Raw genomic sequence first — 22011 nt, 5'->3', positions numbered from 1 at the left:
ATTATTTTAACATAGGCCTTGGTTTGGAAATACTGTTTACCTTTGTAAAACATACATTCCCATCATTACATTATAGCTCCCAGAATATTTGCAAGATTTTCCAAGTATTGGTCCAAACTGCACTAATTCAGAATTAGGCTATTATACACTATTCTAATTAGACAAAATTACTACACCCAATAGAAATTCTGTGATCATTAAAAGAATTAGCAATGGCATGAATCCACTGGGAAAATACTTCTGATACCTTATAGAATCCTTTTCACTTTATTAGCTCCTAGGATAATTTCACAGTCTACATTCAGCAAAGGGGACAAAACTGACCCCTCTGGAAGCTCTGCTGGAAGAGTGCTTGGGTAGGGTGATTAATTATCCTTCACTGCAGAGCAGACTAATATCAATATCAGAAAATCACTGCAGTCATATGTCACATCAAAATGGTTAATAGCTGAATTTTGAACGGATGTAATCAAACCAATTAATGGAAAGAAAATCAAAATGCAAGTATGGAAAGTATTAAATAAAAGTCTGCTATTGAAAAACAAGACATGGTAAAACACTGCAGGTAATTCATTTTAGATCCAACACTGCTTTCTCTAACAAGCTGTCAAATGACTGTATCACTCGTTGCTTAAAAGTAAATAATCTGAAGTGCTGTGACTACCATGAATATGCAAAAATGCGGGCACTGCCTGGCTGTTTCAAAGTATCTTGTTCAAAAGTACATCAGATGTTGCTTTGTTTCTCCTCCTCCTCTTCAAATTTAGTACTTGATTTCTCCAACTTTCTGCATTTGTCAAAATGACAAGATATAAGGCAAATGAGAACGAAAGGCTAATTGGGTAACAACACATAATAATAAAGATTACAGATTTAAGGGAATTCCACTAAAACATATTTCCTAAAAAATGCTTAGGATTAATGCTCTTTTTTAGACTATCATCTCCCAGAAATAATTTTGAAGCTATTTTATCACCACTCGTATAGCACATACAGGTGTGTGAGATTTTAACTTTGCATGTCACATGAGAACAAAAAAAAATCCCAACAGCATTTGTGCTCTTCAAAATGGTTATATCCCTTGTGTAGCTTTATAGTGCAAAGCTAAAATGGAGGGGCTAGTAGGAGATTGCAGCAATGTTTGCCTGACACAGTTTATTTTCTGGGTAGTCAGGGATGGGAAAACTCCAAGGCAAACTGTGAGAAACATACTGGGAAGAAATGACACCGAAACCTCTTTGCTAGAGCCACAGTTGCTGCAGGTTGGCTGTGACATATGAGATTGTTGAGAACAGACAGGTATCATCACAGCATTTGCTCCTTTTTCCTCTACCTGTGTATCCTCGTGGTAGGAACTATTTCTTGTTTTGTTTTGGGTTTTTTGCCTACATTAATCTTACACCCTCCCAATATAAGCACTCTTTTTAGAAGAAAGTTTCAGCTTAGTTTATATTAAAAAAAAAAAAAAAAAAGACCTTTTCTTGCAGTGACGTTTTTCCTGGGGAAGACTGCACTTATGTGATGTGTATGGAACTGGGAAGGAACACAGGTTCTTTCGTTTACCCTCCACCCTGCACACCAGTGTATGCAGTGAGAAAACAAACAAGACAGTATTTGAGTTATTTACTCTGCTTGGTGGAAGAGGTTCTGGCATATTAATTAAGCATGCCAAAATTCCTCTTAAAGTGTGGACACTTCACCAGGATGCTACAGCAAAAAAAAAAACACAGCAAAACCTGTTCCTGATGCCATCCATGAATGGCTACCTGAGGCTGGATAGAGAAGGTGCTTTTTTTTCAGCATCAATGTTGTGAAAGGCAAGACAGCTAACAACAGAAGATATGGTCAGGCTGCCAACACAAGCACTATGTTTATCATTCCTGCCATACATTTTGTCAGCATTTTTGCCTGCAGTTTGATTTCTGCAATTACAAAACAAGTCTAAACGCCTGAATAGAAGCAGACTTAATGCAGTGCGGGCTTGTAGATGTCACTGTAAAAATAAAACACACAGACAGCTGGCTTTATTCATCCTGCCTCCACTTCAAAAAGCAGCAGAGCAATTTCAAGGGGCAGTGTAAGAGGAGGAAGGGAAGGATGTCCCTATCACTGACCCACCCATCTCCCTTGCTTTTTATCACCAAGGAAGCAAAACAGCTCTTTCAGCAGTCTTTGCATCTGGTATATGTTCTTAGAAAGGCTGAAGACCTGCAGGGGTGAGATTGGTTTTCAAAAGGAGATGAAAAAATAACCTCTGCATAGAGAGATTTTGAAGGAATCCCCACCAGCTTATACTTCAAGGACTGTAAAAATGCAGAAATATAATCCAAAGAGCATTTTAAATGCATAAATATTTCAGGAAATTATATTGTATATATTTGTATGAAAAACAGCATATGTTAAGGAGCTTTTCAGATGCTTTTTATTAAATATATAAGGAGGTACCAAAACCATTTACTAATATAATCTGACAAGGTTAAACTTAATCTTCATGCCTGCTAGAACTGGAAAAATATGAATGTATAGTAAGTTGACATTCTGAGGCAAGAAAGCTTTAGAAAGCTTTAGAAAGCTTTCTGTATGCCTATCTCTAGTAGGCCACATTTTCCTACTGCAAATGAAAACTTTAATGTTGCCAGCCAAGTCTCATTCCTTTTTCTGATAAGCTGTTTCTCAAATATGAATGTAGATTAATCCTCTTTTAATAAGCATTAACTCAGAACAGATAATCAGCACATAAAAATTCCATCAAATCTTCTGTCTACCTTTGGATGATTCTGTCATACAGTTTATCCACATTTAACATTTAACAGTTTCAGGAGCTGCACATAAAATGCGTAGCATTTCATGATTCTCTATCTATTTTTAATTTGGGTTTTGTTTATTCAGCTCTGTGAAATCTTTAATCCCAAGGAGCACTAGTCACTAAATAAGCTTATCTACTCGTAAGTGAAAATACATATTTACTTTTTTTTTTTTTGCATGGCTGATGGCCTAGACACTTGAAAACACCTGAGTATTCAAGTGAGGTGGTACTGGCACAAGTCTGAGGGCACAGGAAAGATAAGGAGATAAATAAATAAATTCTGTTTTTTCACTGTAATACAGCATTGAAATAATTCATCTGTTATACAAGAAGCGTTCAGATATCTGGTTTGTGCCATCTATCTTTGTATCATGTGGAAGCCCATCGTGGATGTTTATATCCAGGCAGTTGTCCAAGTAAAGTGTAACCAGAAAAGTACTATAAAAACCCCAGACCAGCAGCACTTTAGCTTACACAGAAACTCACAAAAGTATCTATCTTTTCATTACAGAAGTGATGGCTGAAAAGGAGTAACACTTGTATTTACTGTTTCTATGCCAGATTTGGGGTTTACATGGTCACAACAATGTATAGTTCTGGTACAGCTGCGGATGACGACACTACTACTTATCAATTGTAATCTAACAAACATATTAGCTAATCACATGTCTTGTAGGACTGATATTACTGAGAATCAATGCCTGCTGATTCATGATGGGGGAAGGGAAGTGGAAGAATAGTGATGTAAGGAATTGTGGCTCAGCAACTACTGGAGTCAGTTCAACTGAAAGTAATCAAAAAAAATTAGCTATGATTTTCAATGTCACTTTACCTGCGACCATCTGAGCAATCTCTCAGTGCTTATGAAAGTGTTCACAAAGACAGAGAACTTAATGAGTTTAACTCAGTTATTCTTCTCTGAAACAAATCATTACCAATTGCCTGACATTTGCTGTTCGCTCTTCCCCTACACGAGGTGTTACAGTAGTTTAGTCTCACAGCAGAAATTATACATCTTATTCTCCTCTTAACAGAATACAAATAACACATGATCCTAGTGAATGACCCATAATCCGAAAATTACCCAAAAGAACATTTTTAGCAAGTAATTATAAAACTGCAGGATCCAGACATTTAAACAACTATTTTCAGTGTTCTAAGCTCTACACATAGGCAAATGCAGCCGAAGAAAAACAAACCAAAAAGTATTCACATCAGAAATAGGGGTTTTGTTTTGTGTGTGAAATAAAGTATTTGAATGTTCCACTAAAAGATTCAATTCACTTTATCATACAATCAAATGTGCACGTTCTGCAACTCTCTGAAGGATTTAAAGCAGATGTCTGAACAAAAGCTGAACACCTTCTAAAATTTGAGTATATTAGGATAAATTCATCTTTAGCAAAACTTCATTGACAGCTGTCTCTGATGAGATCCTGAAAGCTACATACCTCTCTCTAAATAATTATATCTAAACCCAAACCATTTATGAATCATAACTTTGAAGGGAACAACACACAGTTGTGAGTGACTAATCCCCACAAGCACAGATATGTTCATCTAAATTATATTATACCAATGGCAAATTAAATACTAGAGAATTAACAAAGTTTCTTATGGAACTCTGAATATAAAGATAAAAATTAGGGACCATGTTCTGTCTTAAGGAAGACTTTTTTTTAAATTAGTGGTTGCTTTTTTGGACTTGACTGCTGGATGACTTAGGTTCTCAGTGCCTCCAGAAACGATGATAGGCCAGGAAACAGAACTGTGGGATGTTTTAGTTCTATGAAGTCCACAAGATGTCAAAACTACTTTTAAAAAAAGTACACTTTTGGCAGTGCCTCTGATATATCCTGGTTGCCCAGCACATGTGGATCACGAGCACTAAATCATGCACAGCCACTGTGGCTACAGCACAACACGCATGCCAGTGTATGCTACAAACACAGTGGAAAGTTGTGTTTAAAGTTAAAGACAGCTGACAGTGGTATAGTTAGAGGAACCAAATGCAAAGATGAACTATTGAATTTGGGGAAAAAATCCTACGTTGTCTCTCAAAGAAAAGCCAGTAAAGCATTTAGGTTAGGAAGTGTTGTGCCTCTACTTGCACCAGCTCGGCCAAACCTGCCTGGGAGCTAGAGGAGCAATCCTGAGCCCCCAGAGCTTTTCCACAAGGACATTTCTCCCTCACAGTGTCACAGGCCCTTGGGGCAGACACCACCACCTTCACTCAGATGTCCTGACAGTCATTTGCCCTTTCCTGCTTAAGGTAAACACAAAAGCTGTGGCTGAAGACAAGTAAGAGTGAGAAAGCAGCTACCTGAGCATGAGGACTGGTTCAGCAGTGCAGTAGGAAGACTGGACTCTGTAACGTGGATGGCAGAGAGGACAGAAGAGGAGACAGCTTTGGTAAATGAAACTGAGTGGCCAAACTACACACAGAAAACTTTACAGACTTCTGCTGGAAAATGATGAGATTTATCAGTCTTTTACACTGTAACACTGAGGTACAATTACTTTAAAGTTTTTAAATGTCGGATTAAGTACGAGAGCAGAAGCTATTTATTTGTATCCATTATTACTATTAATTCTGTAGTCTATTTTTTCTGGCTATCCATATGTTGAAAAAGCTGTTTGCAACCTGCTGTTTCAGCCACACTTGGTTTATCCTTCATATATCTTTAATCATGTTTATGATAATAGTCTACCGTATGCTATCTTTTTAAAGATATGAAAAATAGGATACCAGCTTTGAACTGGGTAGTCAGAAAAAAAGAAAATGCTTTAATTCCAGAAACCCTGTAAAGGAAATGAGTGAATCTGTTAATCACTAGGTTGCTTGAAGATCTGAACACCTCACAATAAAGCAAACATATGCATAACTAAGAGCTAAAGTGGAAGAAAGTGCCATTTCTCCACTGCAAAAATGTTCAAGATATTTTAGCTTTAAAAATCAAAATTCAGTTATATATGACTAACGCTTGTTTATGTTAAGCCAGTTCAAGCATCTTGTCCTGCAAATTACTTTCAAAACTGCATTATTTCAAAGAGTTAGATGAGTAAGTATGCAGAATTACAATGACAGAGACATTAATGGTGGCAGACTTTATTATGTTCCCCTTGGATCACTAGGGAAATAAATACTACATTTTTATCACAGGTAGGCAGCCAGAGTATTTCTCCCTGTATTTGGTTTTGATTCTACGTATCTCACATGTTCATAAACACTTAGCTAATGTTTGCAGTGATGTGCTGGTGAGGTAAGAGACAGACTAATGGACAGTACCTGCAGGGGTGAAGGTGAAGGACTGAACTGCAAAACAAGAAAGCAAACACATTGTGAGTTACACACCCAGAGAAATAGGGCTAATTGCAGGGCAGGAGTTTCCTCTGGAATTTACTCAAGTTGGGGTTGAATATCATAAGCAGGACATAACAGCTGAGCTTAAAGCACTGACCAGCCAGCAGCCAATGAGAGACGATGGGCGGAAAGATGAGCAGTGAATTTCAACAGTCACATTTGAAGACTCTCTGCGTGGACATGCTGTTCTCCAAATTGAAAACATTAGGATGAATTTTGAAGCATGATCTGTTATCTACATTCCTTGCTGAAAGCACACACAATTTCATGATGCAATGTTCACATCACAGTTAGATGCAGCAAACGTCATGAGAAGGAATGAGTTGCAGGAGACACAGTTTATTACAACTATTACAGTTACTTACAGCTATGCATTTAAAGGTATAAAAGACTTCGCTCTCAATTCTCCTCTGCTCCTCCCCAATATGTTAACTCACACACAGGGCTAATAATTCTCCTTTTTAAGAAAAGACTAATTTTAGCTTGTGTCCAAAAATCTATGTAGGACTCTTTCCTAAGAGGAATAATAGCCCAGCAGTCCCTTAGTATGAAAAATCTTGGGATCTAGAATGATGTTTCGTAGAAACACACCTATAGGTGTGTGAAAGAGATATTAGTTTCTCAGTTAACAACACCCTACCTCTCAGAGAGTAAAAGTCACTGCTGTTAAAGAAAGAAAGAAAAAAAAAATAACAAAATGAAAATACACAACCCTTGAATGTCAGAAGTCACATGGTAATATGAGGTTCCACAGAAACCAAGAAGATCCAAAAGCCACTGGTCTCTCCTTCCTCTTGTCCTCTACTGCTCATCTCACATTTTCTTGATCTTCCCTGTTTCACTAAGCCAATGGAAAACAAATCCAGCAGGAAGGATGGAAAACCAGCATGGAATAGTTTCCTTCTGGTTTAGTGAGCCCAGTCAGGACACTGAGGAGTCTCACAGTGGGTAATGCTAAGCTGAGAAGGACATTTGGGCTGTGAATGAATGTGGGGTTTTGGCAAGGAGCTAGAAATGCTCAGCCACTTAGGGAACCTGTGTCCTCAGGTTCACATGTAATAGAAGAGCACTTTTTAACGTTAGTGTGATAAAATGTCGACATTAAATATGCTGTGTCCTCAACTGGGCTAATCTTCCTCAAAAAGAAAATATTTTCTCTTTTTAAAAGTTAATAAGCACTTCTAGAGAACCTGTCCCAGTGCCTGAAGAAAGTAGGGGGTGTTAAATTAGGCTTCAGAGTGACCTTCAGATTTATGGGCAATCACCTGACTCCCTAAGAATTCACAGAATCCTGAAGCACAGAATACACAAAACAAAGAGGTTGGGGAAAGATGAAAATACTTTCATTGGGCAGGTGTATTTATTTTTCCAAATGTAGTTTTCAAACACTAATTTGTACCTGGAAGAAACATTTGGTACAAGAGGACATTCCAAGAAGTTCTACCTCAAAGGCAAATCTTTTTATGGTTTCTGCCATAAGTAAATTTTGACCGTACTTCTCTGTCTAACACATCACTCACTCCTCTCTTCCAGCTATAGGTATGAAGTCACTAATTAAACACATCCATTTATTTCCCATGCACATGGCTTCAGAGACATGGAAATGCATGGGAACAAAGGAGAAGACCGAATTCTCTCTAACCTTCCTTATAAGGGTCTAGTCTAGTTCATATTTGAACACATAAATAGAGCTGCACTGCTATCAGAGTGCTTGCTTTATGCTAGATGTGCTGGAGATGTAAAAATACTGTCTTATGACAATGATGAAATGTGGTATCGAGCAATGCATTTAAAGCTTCTCATACAACAGCAGTTTCACGGCATACATTAAAAACAAGCATACAAAATTCACCCAGGACACTTTTGCTGCAAGTTCAATGTGGTTTTTAAGCAGGTTTAAGAGGCCCTGTTCTCTTCATGACCAAACCTGATGAGATGGTAGTAAAGCTCCTGTTCTTACCAGCATAATTGCTGAGCCCCTTCCTCTTCTTTCTTCGCCAGTACAGCCAGATGCTGAAACCCATCAGAATCACCCAACATGCGCCACCGATGCCAGCTATAAAGGCAGGCTGTTTGACAACATCAGTGATTTGCTCAGTTATGCTGTTGTTATTTTCGGTGATGACGACTTCATTACGACCTCCTGCACAAAAGAAATTCAAAGGAATGCGGCCATTATGGATTCTGTAACACAAACAGGAAGCAAGTACTGCTAGTGAAAATCAGCAAAAAAAAGAAAAAGTAATGGACCTGAAAAGAATTATACACAGTGGAAGAACTTTAGGGAGTAGCAAAGCACCCCAGAAACCCAGTGTTTCTAGAGATTAAATCCATAGCCATTTTGCAAACATGTATTTGAAAAGACAGGTCTATAGCACACTCTCAAGCAATCGAACAGATGTAAATCCAGAGCTTTGTTTTTTTTTTAAACAATATAAATTTTTGTTGGTTTGTTTTCACATAATTATAGACAGGATACAATAACGAGAAAACGGATTATAGGAAACTAATAAAAAATAAATCAAGCAACCAATAAATAGCTTTTTCCAAATAAGAAATCCAAATAAAAAATACGTTACAACATCAGAAGATTCTTCTCTCATTGCTGTCAGTATGCCAAAAATTCTTACTTAACTAATTTATTTTCCCTGAATGCTGGAGTTTCCAAATTTGAAATCAAATATAAAGTGTATTTTCCAGAAATTATTTCACAGGGAAAACAATCCATACAAATTCTAAATGCATCAGCTTTGACACAAAGCAGAAAATCACAAAGTTAACTGCAAACTCTAAGCAATCACAGCAACAGATGCTATTTTTTTCACACGCAATACGCATGACAAATTCTTAACATCAACCTGTAAGAAATAATTATTACGTGGAATCCCAATTAAAATTACATGCATCAAAAATTACTATTTGGGATCTTAAATTGTATGTTACATTAGAAAACTGTTAATTTCAGTAGATGTTTGAATATATTTTTTTCCCCCCTCTTTCTCTAAAAGGGAACTTTTTCAAAAGAAAAAGCTTGATGTCTGGCTGGAAAACAAATTATCGTAAAAATCTGAACGGAAATTCAGGAAATGCTAAAGTATTTAGTTCTAGTGCCAGCACTTTTCTATTTCAAATCTCCCCTTGTCAAAAATAGTTAAGTTTTACAATTAGGAAATGCAGAACATATTTTTCTGCAAACCTTCCTCCCCCCCCCATGAATATTGATTCTATGTACATCTGATATAAACTACCCACATCTGCAATTTGGAAATTTGTGAAATATTATCCATCTTTTCCCATAAAAGCATTTAAATAGCTTAATCCTTGAAATGTTTATGCAATATTACCAGATGCCTCTATGCATGCTGAGGAGCTGCAAGAGTAGCTACTCTACTGAGACAAAAAAGATAGAAACACTATGATTCTCAATTATGAAAGTCTATCACACATGTATAAAGGTAGTCGAATATTGCAATAAAACACTGAAATGGCCCTTCACAGGAAATTATTAAAAGCATTGTATCCTTATGCCTTGCTGTGAAAACAGGATGTATTTCTCTTCTACAATTCAGCAATGGTTAGATTTACCACTCCTTTCAACAGACTAGCTCGCTGGCTTCAGCCTAAAGCCCCCAAACAGGGTCACCAGCTAAAATAGAGGCGAGAATTCTGACAAATTCCAGTTCTGTTTCCACGGACAGCTCTTTGCAGGTGACCCAGAGCCAAGTTGCCACTGGGGATCCCTCACAGAGAGCCTGCCAGGCTGAGCGTGCCCTCCCTGCCCCGCTCCCTCGGGGACTGGCTCTGCCCAGCACTGCCCCAGCCAAGATGCAGCTTCAGGCCCTCGATGGTGCTCAGAGCCGGGCCGAGTTACTCGGGAAGGAACCGCTATCGCACTGCTGATGAGCTCGGGGATTTTATTAAGCCTTCTCTCTTTCAGCACCATGTCAATATTTAGTAATGATGACCGTCTGCTTCTGCAAACAGACTGTTAAAACTGTGCTAGAGCTTGGCTTGCTTTCAGTCGTTCTGGGCAAGAAACAAAAGGGGCTTCCCGCAAGCAAAATAGGTCCCACAGAACGATGCTGACAGACTAGGTCTGCTAGTGTATAAAAAGGCAGTACACCAGTACTGGCGTCATGTATCAGTCTACCCTGGCCATGCTGGTGAGCTCTATTAATGTCAGGGCCTGGGAGCTGCAGCTGTCCTCCCCCATGCTCTCCTCTCTTGTCTTGCCTCTGCCAAAGGCCCAGCAGTTTCCAGTTCTGATGCAGAAAGGGAGAATGAAACTGAGGAGGAAAAGAAGGGAGACAGTGGTGGCTCCTTCATCTGATTTTTCCCTGTTTTTTCTGCCCGTGGAACCAACTATATGTGCATCCCAGTGCTGAAAGAGGAAGGGCTAAGAGTAAAACTAAGAGAAGGAGGCACTCTGTGGCATGCTCTTCCAGGCACACAATTCATTTCCTCATAGAAATCACCATGGGAATTTGTGTTGCTTTAATTGCCATTAACTTAGAGTTAATTTCTGTGCCCTTTGGAAGAGAGGCCAAATCAGTGGGATGGTGGGAAAACAGGTAATTTTGGCACTGCTTCAAAGGTAGCTGTGCTGCCATGGAGAAGAGCAGGCAGTTATGTCCTTCAAGAGACCAGTTTTGGAAGCTGATGTTCCTGCACTCAAGAAAAGTACAAGCTCTGCCCACTGAAGCCTCCAAAACATCTGAGGATCCCATCTTCTTCTCTAAAGTCAGAAACCAGTCTTTTGAAAATGAGGGATGTGAGAGCAAACCACAAAGCGCCTGTGGAGAGCTTTCGGTGGGCTTTGCTCTCTCCCTCTCTTCTAGGGGAAGATTCAATCTGTCTCCAAATTACCTTCTAAAGTTTGCAGTCTGGCTGCTTGCTCTTACCCTTCTGTGCCTAGCAATTACAACTGCAAAAGTAATAACTCATTTAAATGTCAAAATAACATATGCTTTGTGAATTCGATGACGGAAAAATAAATGGATACAGATGAATGTTACCCGCTGATGTCTGATGAAATTAATATAATCGGTGGGGGCTGGGGAAACAAACGGCATTAGTTTTGTACTTCTTTTTATAATATTTAAGCAGAAGTAATAAATATGTCATCCAAGGTACCAGTGTGGTACTATTTCACATACTGCAGGTGTTTCTGTAACAATGCTGTCAGTTCAACTAATTAGAACATAGACAAGGGAAGTGTGCGACCCGTAACGCTCCATTGTTCCTGAAGACAAAAACATAATGAAATATAATGTCTTCCTCCCATTGGAGAGTAATGAAGAACAAAACTAATTTGTTGGACCAAAAATTAATTAGACACATCAGATTCGATTGTACCTATTACTGTGAAAGTTTGCAGCTGTTCCTCATATTATTACGCCAGTGATGGAATGTAAGAGTGAACAGGCCAACTGATGAGGAGAAATAATAGCTATGGCATTAACCAACACTGCCATTATCTCCACTTTTATGTTTGGTTTTCCAGTAGAAAATTTTTTAGCATATCATTAGTGATCATAAAAATTTTATTCTTGATTCTCTTTGAGTGTTCCGTAAAATTTTTTGACGTCCTGCTTGAAGTATGGGCACAGCACGCCTGACAATTTCTAACTAAAGAAATAATATACCTCCTACTGCTCCATATTCTCCTGGTTTTACTTGCTGGATTGGCACAGGTCTGTTATCTAGAATTGCTCTGGGAAGACAACAGTTGATTATCCACCATGAAAAACAGTTATTTTCAGAAAATACCTTCTTCCTTTATTTAAGAATAACATCTTCCCTTTTTTTTTATACACGGGACTCTGTATTTCATGACAAAGTTGTACTGCTTAGAAACACTGCTTAACTCTTCTGCATCACTGACCTACTCCTTCCATAATTCAGCATTTCTGGAGCTGCTTGTTCTTTCTGCAAGCTGTTCAATAGTACAGCTATTCACCAGGCCATATAGGACTCCATTATAATGCAATCACTCATTAATGTTTTCACAATCATTATGATATTTTGAGCTTTATTCATCAGCTCATTTTAAATCCATTCAATTAGTTTTTTCATGTACTTAAAAAAAATATTTTTCACATTATATGTTTTCGATTCACAGTCAAACACTGAATGGTACCAACTCAAGTTTTCCAGAAATGGTATCACTTAGACACTGCTACCTTTATCAAGCAAATTTATAGTCTGAGAAATAACTCCCAGCAATCAATAAAAAAAGGAGGTCTAAAGAAAAGGGAGACAGACCATATATGTAGTCACCACATCCAGCTTTGGGTTGCCAAAAGGGAAAACAGAAAAGAGAACAGAAATATAACCCAAACAGAAAATACTCTCCTTTACTTTCCATGCAAAAGACTCTTAAATGTGCAAAGATGCCACCAGACAGACTTGCTGAAGCAGACATTCTGGGATCATTTAAGGAACAAATAAATATCACTAAGATTAACAAGGGCAAAATTAGGTCTCTAAATGCCAACTCATTTTTGTCCTTCTTTCTTACTTTATTTACACCCCAACATCCCTTTCCCTCTTCTGGCAACAATACAGATCTCTCCTCATTTAACTCTTGACTATACCAGTCCTTTTTTGTTAAGGAAAAATTCAGGATGAAGTGCTGAACTCAGATGTGGGGCTGAACATTCTGGGAATCACCCAGTGAGGACCTTTGGTGCAAGTTTAACTCAGAACATATTAAGTGACACAAGGCTACTCGTGTACTTAAAATGCAACACACTTTTGTGCTTTGCTGGATTAAGTGGAGTGCCTAGTTAGATGGACTCCTTAGTGAAATAATAAAAGGATGTCCTATTCAAAGTGGATGTGGTGACAGACTAATCTTACAACATCAGTTATTAACATAGAGGTCAAAAATCCAGACCTATTAGGGGATTTCTTACTTTCAGTTCTAGAAATCTTCCCTCTCCCCCCTTTTCTCTGGCCTATCTTTGACTGCCTTTTTCTAAAAACCAGTACTCCGTTCACCTCCACTCTTGTATTTCTGTCTCCAGCGACAATATATTCAAAGTTGAAGTACCCTAGGTTCTGTTTTGATGAATGGGGAACCCAAATATCATTAAACATTTAAGCAATGCTTACGGTTATGTACAGACCTTTGTAAAGGTCTACACATAACAGGATAGTCCATGTTTGGGACAGTGTCTTGACAACATTTTCTAGAAAGAAAATACTTAATAACAACAAAAGTCCCACAAATAAAGAAAAGTATATTTAAATAATAACTAAATTAGGCCATACAGATAAAAGCAACAGAATTCCTTTATTATGCACTCAAAGGAGGCGCTGCTTTGCATAGCTCAAGTTCAGGTTTGCTAATTATGATTACTTCTCCTATTCTTCCATATTGTTCCTGTCTTTATGTTTTATACTCAGGAAAAATTTCAGAAGAAACAGAATCTGTGTTTCCCCCAGGTTAGGAAATCAATTCTGCATGGAAACCACTACTAAGAAATGACCATTTCAAAGGCAGGGATTATAATGCTACCTTTGCTCTCTATTTGGTCTAAAGGCCACTTACTCTTTGTCAGAGGACACTTGTCTGCTTGGGATACCTGAGAAACACTGGCTTCAAATGTTCAGAAAGCAATGGTAAACAGAGCCTTAGGCACCAAAGGGATGAGTAAGGCAATATTACAGTCATCTTAGCAGAAGGAAAAGGGAGCTTGGGCTGTTAGTTCCATAAATCAGTCAAGCTGCAGAAGTGGTAAATTCATTAAAAAACCCCACATTAAGTCAGTTCCACTAGACAATCTGCATTTTCTCTCATGTCTTGGGAACATACTTCCCTCCCTTGGCTGCAAGAACTCTGTACAAAGGGAAGACACAACATCAGCAGGCAGTGGGACGTTAAAAGCTAACTAACCAGCTCTATTCAAACCTTGTCTTTTGCTCTGTGGATTTTTATGCTTCTGAAAGTGATTTATGAAAGCATTTCTGAAAGTAAAAAAACAAACCACAACAACAAAAAAACGGGCAAACCAAAACAATAGAACAGACAATCACTTACCAATTATTATGGGTTGTGGCTCACTTTTTACTCCCACACCTGCACTGGTGCTTGCAGCAACTTCCACGCGGTACTGGATACCTGGATATAGGCCACCTATTACTACAGACCGAATGGCTGCATCTACTGTTTTGTTGACATGAAATCGAGTCTCATTACCTAGGCACCAGATCTGGGACAAAAGTCGATGTGTTAAAAGAGATGAAATTCTTCACACTCACAAAAACGTGCACAGATATGACATATCAAAGTGTTTCACCACAATCACTTATTTCGTTATCACGACAATAACTTATTTTGTTACTGTCCGGGAATAGCTGAAATTAGAATGATTTAGCTCAGCAAACTGTGCCAGATCAGCACAGGACCAAGACAGCTGCAAAAATTGCTTGCAAATAACTCTCTGGACTTGGGCTCTCTGTGGAATGCAAATTCTGTGGTTACACTTCTTAGAAGCCCAGATCAGATCATCCAAGTGAAAAAAAATGTTATACCTTAACTAAAATCTTGTTCAGTAACACGATTACCACCAAACCTGTCCTTTAAAAAACCCACATTTTTTCCTTCTGAATTTTCCACTGAATAACAAAAAGACACCAAATAATATGAGCACAGGTTGAAACACTTCTTAAAGTACTAAAGAACAAACAATTTCCAAAGTTATTTCCGACTTCCTTTCATTTTGCAATAGGGATATTTGAAATTTAAGAAAGGGAATAAGTACAGACTCACTTTGTACTGCTGCCTTTCTGATTACTCACGTTGTTTAGGAATCCAGATATCAGTTCCTGATTCAATTACTATATAATTAAACAGGAAAACCACTCTATAATCTCAACTGGCATTTGTGATGAGAGCTCTCTATGATTTCAAAGTTCTATGTCTCTCTCTGGTATTTTTTTATAGGTTTCTCCAAAGAGGTTTCAAAACAAAGACTTCTAGGGTTACTTCTTCAGTTAATGTTATCTGCATATACTGCTTCTGTATTATTTTAAAAAGCATTTACTACCACTCAAGAAAATCAATGCACAAACACATCACATGTATACCCACATAACAATAATAGCAGAAGATCACTATTGGTAGAACCACTGTCAGCAACCAACTGATGCATTTAAGCAACAGCAATGCTATGTTTGTCCTTATTTTTGACTCTGCTTAGTGTTTTATCATACCTTCTCTTTTTTTTTTTTCTGAAACACTGAGAAAGATTTGAAAAGAAAAAAACTCCTTTGTTTTCATAGGCTCAGTGAGAACTTATTTGAGGGTCACAATGAATTAGGGTGAGAAACTGTTGCATTCATTTCTTTTTTCCTTTTCTGTCCTGGTCTTAGGTTACAGCAGCAATGAGACGCCTCTAATTAAAGGCATTTAATTCATAAATGAATTTACAGGTGCTCTGATGCTTGAAGTGGAATCAACAGATCTACTTTCAATTTGTCAGAAATTGTACTGTGAAACCTCAGCAGACATTTTATGCTCAGGGAAATATTAAACTCTGCACCACAGTCCCTGCAGCCAGCTCACTAATCAGGCAGCCACCTAATCTAACACAGAAGGGATGTAATAGGTAGTGACTCCAGCTGTTTTTATACACAGCCCAGAGGTCTGAGCACTCACCTGGAACATGGCTTTTATTAAACATCAGCTCTCTTTGTTTCATATCTACATATTTTGTGGTTTAGGAGAGTGCTTTACTTATTTGCCTGTAAGCCCTTGACGGTTTATATTGACTTATACCGGAGTCAGGACCAAGATTAATTAAGCCAAGAGATAATTATTAACTGATATGAAAATTAGATCAATAAAATACTGGGATTAATAAATCTTGACATTGACTAAAAGCAAAACAAAGGAAGCCCTGTGCTAAACATAAATATTGTATTTACTGCATCCCTCTGACCAAGCAAAAAGGTGGAAGAAGTTGAACCAATTAGTTGATTTAAAAGTCAAGCACCTTCTCCCTTCTTCATGCTGTGTTCCCTCAAGATACCCCATGGCCAAAAAAATTACATCTTTTTATGTGAAATAAGCTGCACCCACCACTTCCACCCTTTGTGGGACTGTCAAGGAAGCTGCCCTGTACTATTTCAATTAAAAATTTCACACTTGGCGTATAAGTAAATCACAGCAAGGCTAATTTACCAAGCAGCATGCTCCATGGTCACAAGCCTGCCATAGTGCTGAACCTTGTCCAACCAATTTCTCCCTAGTCCTCCAACCCAATAACACTGCATTTCTTTCATGTTGTGAAAACATACTTGTGCAAAAGTGATCTTAGTATGGAAATACAGACTACAACAAAATAAGGAGTGGATACTTTGAGCTATCATAGCAACAAAGAAGAAAAATATACAATCCAATGAAAACAACTCTCATGTAACAAACTCTGGATAGAGTTGTTCTGTTCAACCTGTTCCTCGGAGCAAATAACCCAGCATTTTAAATTGTGAAGCTTGACAGAAACAGTATTCAGAAGAAGCCTTGTATTCTCCCAGAGCCACAGTCCTTGACTTTGACCTTGAAGTGTCAGGAGTAGCATTTCTTCAGCGGAAAGAAAAAGTATCTTTCCTGCCAGCTTTTCTGCCAGATTAAAGGCAGTCTAAGACAGCGACTTCACTGCCTGTTTAGAGTACAGAAGCCCTTAACAAAAAACCCTCTTATTTCGTTCCATAGCAGGGAAAAGCAAGAAGTAAACTTGCTGGAAATTACATCTCTCTTCCATGGTATTTATTTTTTTCATATAACAGTAGTACTGCTTAAAAAAACAAAAAATCCATAAGCAGTCAGTCCTCTTTCTCCATATAATTACATGGGCAGCTATAAAAGCCGTCAGAATCTAAATCCATAAACAGGGCTATTGTTCTCAAGCAGGCTGTTTCCTTAAACACAAAACCCTCCCATTAGACATCGTTTCTACCTTATACTCCTGGATGACTCCATTTTGGTGATCTGGAGGGGGTGGATCCCAGGAGATGCTGATGCTCGTGCTGTTGTGGCTTCCAACTGTCAGGACAGTAACAGACTGAGGAGGGGCACTTGGAGCTACACCAACGAGAGAGAACAAACAGAGGCAAGGCATTAATCCATTTGCTAGAGCATGAGTTCTGCTGAAACCCTGCAAGAGCAAGCAGGCAGTGCAGAAAGTTCACACTCCCTGCAGGCCTAGGTGTGCACATTTTGTTAGGCACTGTCAATTCTGAAAAATGCCTTTCTGGAGAGAAGCATAGAGCTGAATGACAATGTGGAATTTGTGGCAATGGAGAATCAATACAAATCACTCCTCACTTATTTATATTTAGCATTTCTTAATTTCGCACTGGAACTGGTCTCACTCTTGCCTTTGTTTCCCGTAATAAACATGGATAATTACGTCAACTGAGTCACACATGAAGCTGCTTCACCTGGCCTGAACAGGTTTAAACATTAAACCTTTTCCTCTTCAGAGTTGCAAGGTTTAAAGTGTTCATGGCTTTCCATCAAATGCCAGTGAATAGGGCAGGTGCTAAGTTAGGTCAGATATATACTTATGTCCTTTTTTTTCCTCCTAGGCAAATTGCTTTCTCTTCAGAGTCCTGTTCAGTTCAACCATTCACAGCTGTTTTGCTGGTCACTGCATATTATGGCCAATTCTACAAGACAATTGCTTGCCAGCCCTGCTAGTTGTCTAGAAATGTGAAAAAAAAAATAAAAAATCAAAGTTGTTAGCGATCAGAGCTATGCTGGCAAAGCCCCTGCTGCAGCTACACCAGCAGCAGGGTGCTTTTGTTGGCTTAGGACAAGTTGATTGGGAAGAGGAGCAGAAGCTCAGCTATGGAAAAGTCCCCTCTGTGAGCATCTGCTGCATCTCCTCGTGGGGTTTTCCCACCATAGCTACAGCTGCCACAGCAGAGGGCTGGGAATATGGCCCTCCCCAGCCACTTAAAACCTCTTGCAGCACCCCCTTGCCCTTCCCCTTCTTCCAGGTAAGTGTTGAAAATCCACCACAGTGGCAAGATAAGCCACCGAGGTCAAGCGTATTATATTAAGGTATAGTCCTTGGGAGGGAAAAGTTATTGATAGCATCTGCTCTGAAATGGACCTAAAATCCAACTATTCCGTTTATCCCAGTCCATCTATCTAGTCTTCAACAAACTAATAGAAAGAAGCTAGGAAAGTGTGAACTAATAAAGTGAGATATATATTGATACCTCTCCAGGACAATTTTCCAATTCACAGAAAACTGTTGCTTAGACGCCTTCTGTTCCAGGGTGATGTCTTTGTGTTTAATAACTATTTATGGAATTTGTCTTCCATGTATTTGTCATTGCCTTTAATATGATCTTAAAACATTTAATATGGAATATGAATGCTGATTTTGAAGGCTTACAGTAGGCCTTGTACCAGAACCTAAAATATTTATCAGTCCCCCACCCCAACTTCAAATCTAGATAGCCCTCTGGGTTTGGGCATCTCACATGATATGTCACAGCTCCCTGACTCCATTCCCCTAATCCAGAGTGACTTCACTGCTGAGCTCTGTGGCAACAGGGCTCTACTCTTATCTTTAACAGATATCCTGAGTGGATGACCACGCTTGCACCACGCTTCCCAGGAAAGCCAAGACCCTTGGCATCTTTGTCTTAAAGTCTGGCAGACTTAACACAAGTAAGCACAGCCACAGATATCAGAGGTATTCAAGTCTACTGAGGCAATTCAGATTTTCTTATTGTTCCCCATGACCTGTTTGGGACTGGCTGTGTTCCTTCCCACTCTAGAAGCTCCTCAGCACTTGACCTGGCACAGGCTTAGGGAGTTGAGCTCCAATCTTTACCCTGACGACCCCGAAGAGTTGGAGCACTCTGTTGCAGGAAGGACATAACTTCAAACCAGGGTATCAGAGGTGAGGACAAGGGACCATACAAGATTATATCAGAAAAGAAAATATATTTTAGACAAAACACGAAACCCATACTACAGTCCCTGGAGGCTGCACATTTCGACAGCTACATTTTCAGATGCTGGTTCAGCTGCAAAGCTTATAGTGCTTGTGACCTTGCCTGATGCAGAGAAACAGTGCACTGGAGGGGAGAAATGGAGCTGCATTGTGGACAATTTGACTCTTAGCCTGCTCAAGTGAAGCACAGAAAGGTGGCCTTGGGCTACTCCTTGCAATCATGCAAAGTATAAAATTGGTGAAGTTAATAGTTGTGTTGTATGTTTTATGGCAAGTGAAATCATTCGTCACACAGTAAAAAAATTAGCATTTTAAAAGTCTTCAAGTCTGCAGTAACAACAAAACCGTGAATAAATGCATGCGTGTGATATTAATTAGAATATTCTGAATTAAAATAAAAATCATAAAAATGGTAAAGCTTAACGCTGTGTAACTCATATTTGTTTTTAAGTAATATGGAACAGCTCACTCAGACGTATGTACTTTCATTACTCAAACAAAAAGGGTATTCAGAAATATAATTTCTTATGTAGACATACCTGGGGAGGGGTGAATGCAAAGAAATGTAAAATTACTACTATACTCTACCAGCTTAAGAAAAACATACTGTATGTATTTGTTTGTCTTTGCATTTAAATGCTATGAATATTCTAGTTAATATTCTACCAGTAAGTGGTTGGGTTTTTTTGGAGGATATATGATAACTAGCAAGCAAAACTAAAACTGCAGCTGACGAATATAGCTGAAAGTATCACTTTAGGAGCTGGACTCAGGTGAGGAGGAACTGACAGACAGCAGCTTTTAAAAGCTAAGTGGACTTCCACTACCAACTGTCCTATTTTTGTGGTAGCAAACAAAAGACGACTCCAGAAAGTTATTCCAAAAGAGATTTAAAGCAGTGGATGTAATTGAATAAAAAAAAAAAGTCCTCTGTCTCTAGAGCATATGTGAAAGAAATAGTGAAAGTGATAAAATAAAATATTTGATTTAGCTCCTCCTTGTATGTGTGTACACACGTATGTATATAATAGTTCTGCTTCCTCCCCCTGATAACATCACTCTGTAAGCTGGCACCGTGATATAAATTAAGCCACCCGTCTGACACTGCTGCAGTTATTAAATAGATCACATTGAAAAATAACATTTTTAAAACCATTTTCTCATTTCCCTTGCTGCTGCCTTGTGGAGAACACCTTGCCTGCTTCTTGACAGGTCAATTATTCCAGTGCTCAGCTTCTTCTTACAGATATGAAAGAACCCAAATCGCTGCTCATCTTTTCCAGACACCGCCAAACAGAATTCCATTTGTTACCTTCACAAGGCCAAAGAGGCAGGAGATGGATGGATACTGAACTGTGACAAATGTCTGATCTAGAGGAGAAGCCTAACTGCAGCAAAATTGATTTTTGGAGGTAGGCCTCAGACGTAGCATCGCATGTAAAATCCAATCCAGCAGAAAGCTGCCACTACCTTTTGGTCCTACTTTGCCTTTATCAGGGCTATTTGTTTTGATGTCACAAAAAAGCTTCCAACATGCGTATCACTCTCCCAAATTATTTTCTAAAAATACTACAGCTGACATTTTTCAAAAGTCAAGTCTAAAAAAGCTCATTTTCGAAATGGAATCACAGGCGCCAGAGCGAGTGGGATACCTTTAAATAGACTGCCATCTTTCTTCAGTGCTTGAGAAGCAAACCACTCGCATTAAACATTTAGCTGATGCTATTTTTGAAATACATGAACACCAATATAATTACAAGGATAACATGAGGAATTAAAGGAAATATCTGTAGAAACTGCACCTGCTGAATGCCTTAATTTTCTCATGGAAGTACTTAATTTTATCACCCAAAGAAGAGGAAAAATTTTTTACAAGGGTTAACATTTGTCAGGTGATAATACTACATGTTCTAGGCTGATGTTTTTTTGAGAAGAGGTAGTTGTAAACAGACTCCTTGAAGGTTATATTAATCTACAAAGCAGATCCTCGGCTGTGAGTTATACATATCTGTGGGCATGAAATTTCTTTTAAATCCTCACTATGTGGAAAGCTATTCCACATGAACAAAGTGTCCTTTAAGGTAGGAAATTACCTGACAGGCTCTGCTGGGAGCTGAGGCTTATAAAAGAGAATGTCATTCCTCAAGTATTTTATAGAAAGAGACAGAAGGTATAAAATCTTCTCTCTTTTTTTTTTTTTCAGTAGTTCTTAATTTACCTTAGCAAGAGACAGTTAGATGAAGCTAAATAAACACCAAAAATCAACTGAAATTATGCAAGAAGAAAATCTGTTAGTGAGAGGACAAAATCCTACATTTTAACTCTAGGAAAGCAATTTCACCTCTAGAATGCAAAGATATTCTTTACCAACTGAATTAGGCTTTACTGTTTGAACAAAGAACTGAATCATAAACTCTCAAATTCCAAATGAGACTTGGACAATGCCTTCCTACACACTCTTCTACGTGTTTCAGGACAGTGAATTTCTTCATCCATAAAGTGCAAACTCCAACCAAGTTATCTTCAGGATCACTTACATGTTGGACAATAATCATAAAAAATCAAGGAGGAAAAGTGAGTAAAAGCAAGTCTGTTCTAGAATTAAAGACTACTTGACAATCAACACTAAACCTCGGGAGACTACTGTAAATGATTAAGATGCATCTTCAATAGAAGGAAAGAGTGCACCTAGAACCCTGTGAAACCATATGAACATTTTGAAGCTTATTGAACCAGTAATTCTTTACCTTGTTTTGGAAAAAAAAAAAAAAAAAGAAAAAAATCAGTGAAACAGAAATAAATTCTCATTGTTGTGACGATCTTGCATTTACAGGAGAGATTCTCCAGGCAAAGGCTGCATT

At 38.4% G+C, this 22011-nt stretch overlaps 1 protein-coding gene across 1 annotated transcript in view; it reads right to left on the bottom strand.

The window, feature by feature from the left end:
* Window positions 1–22011, bottom strand: part of ROBO2 (roundabout guidance receptor 2) — a 148432-nt gene that overhangs the window by 51543 nt on the left and 74878 nt on the right. Inside the window, exons 15-18 of the mRNA XM_027902214.1 lie at window positions 17135–17259; window positions 14215–14386; window positions 8131–8313; window positions 6096–6122 (exon numbers count right to left, since the gene is read on the bottom strand). Of these exons, the coding sequence (XP_027758015.1) occupies window positions 6096–6122; window positions 8131–8313; window positions 14215–14386; window positions 17135–17259 (507 nt within the window). The remainder of the gene's footprint in view (window positions 1–6095; window positions 6123–8130; window positions 8314–14214; window positions 14387–17134; window positions 17260–22011) is intronic.

This window comes from Empidonax traillii, unplaced genomic scaffold (genome assembly GCF_003031625.1).
Source record: "Empidonax traillii isolate 1590-97213 ecotype Southwest subspecies unplaced genomic scaffold, ASM303162v1 scaffold852:size265239, whole genome shotgun sequence".
Taxonomy (NCBI): domain Eukaryota; kingdom Metazoa; phylum Chordata; class Aves; order Passeriformes; family Tyrannidae; genus Empidonax; species Empidonax traillii.
Note: the sequence above shows the minus strand (reverse complement) of the source record. Positions and strands in the feature narration are given on the sequence as shown.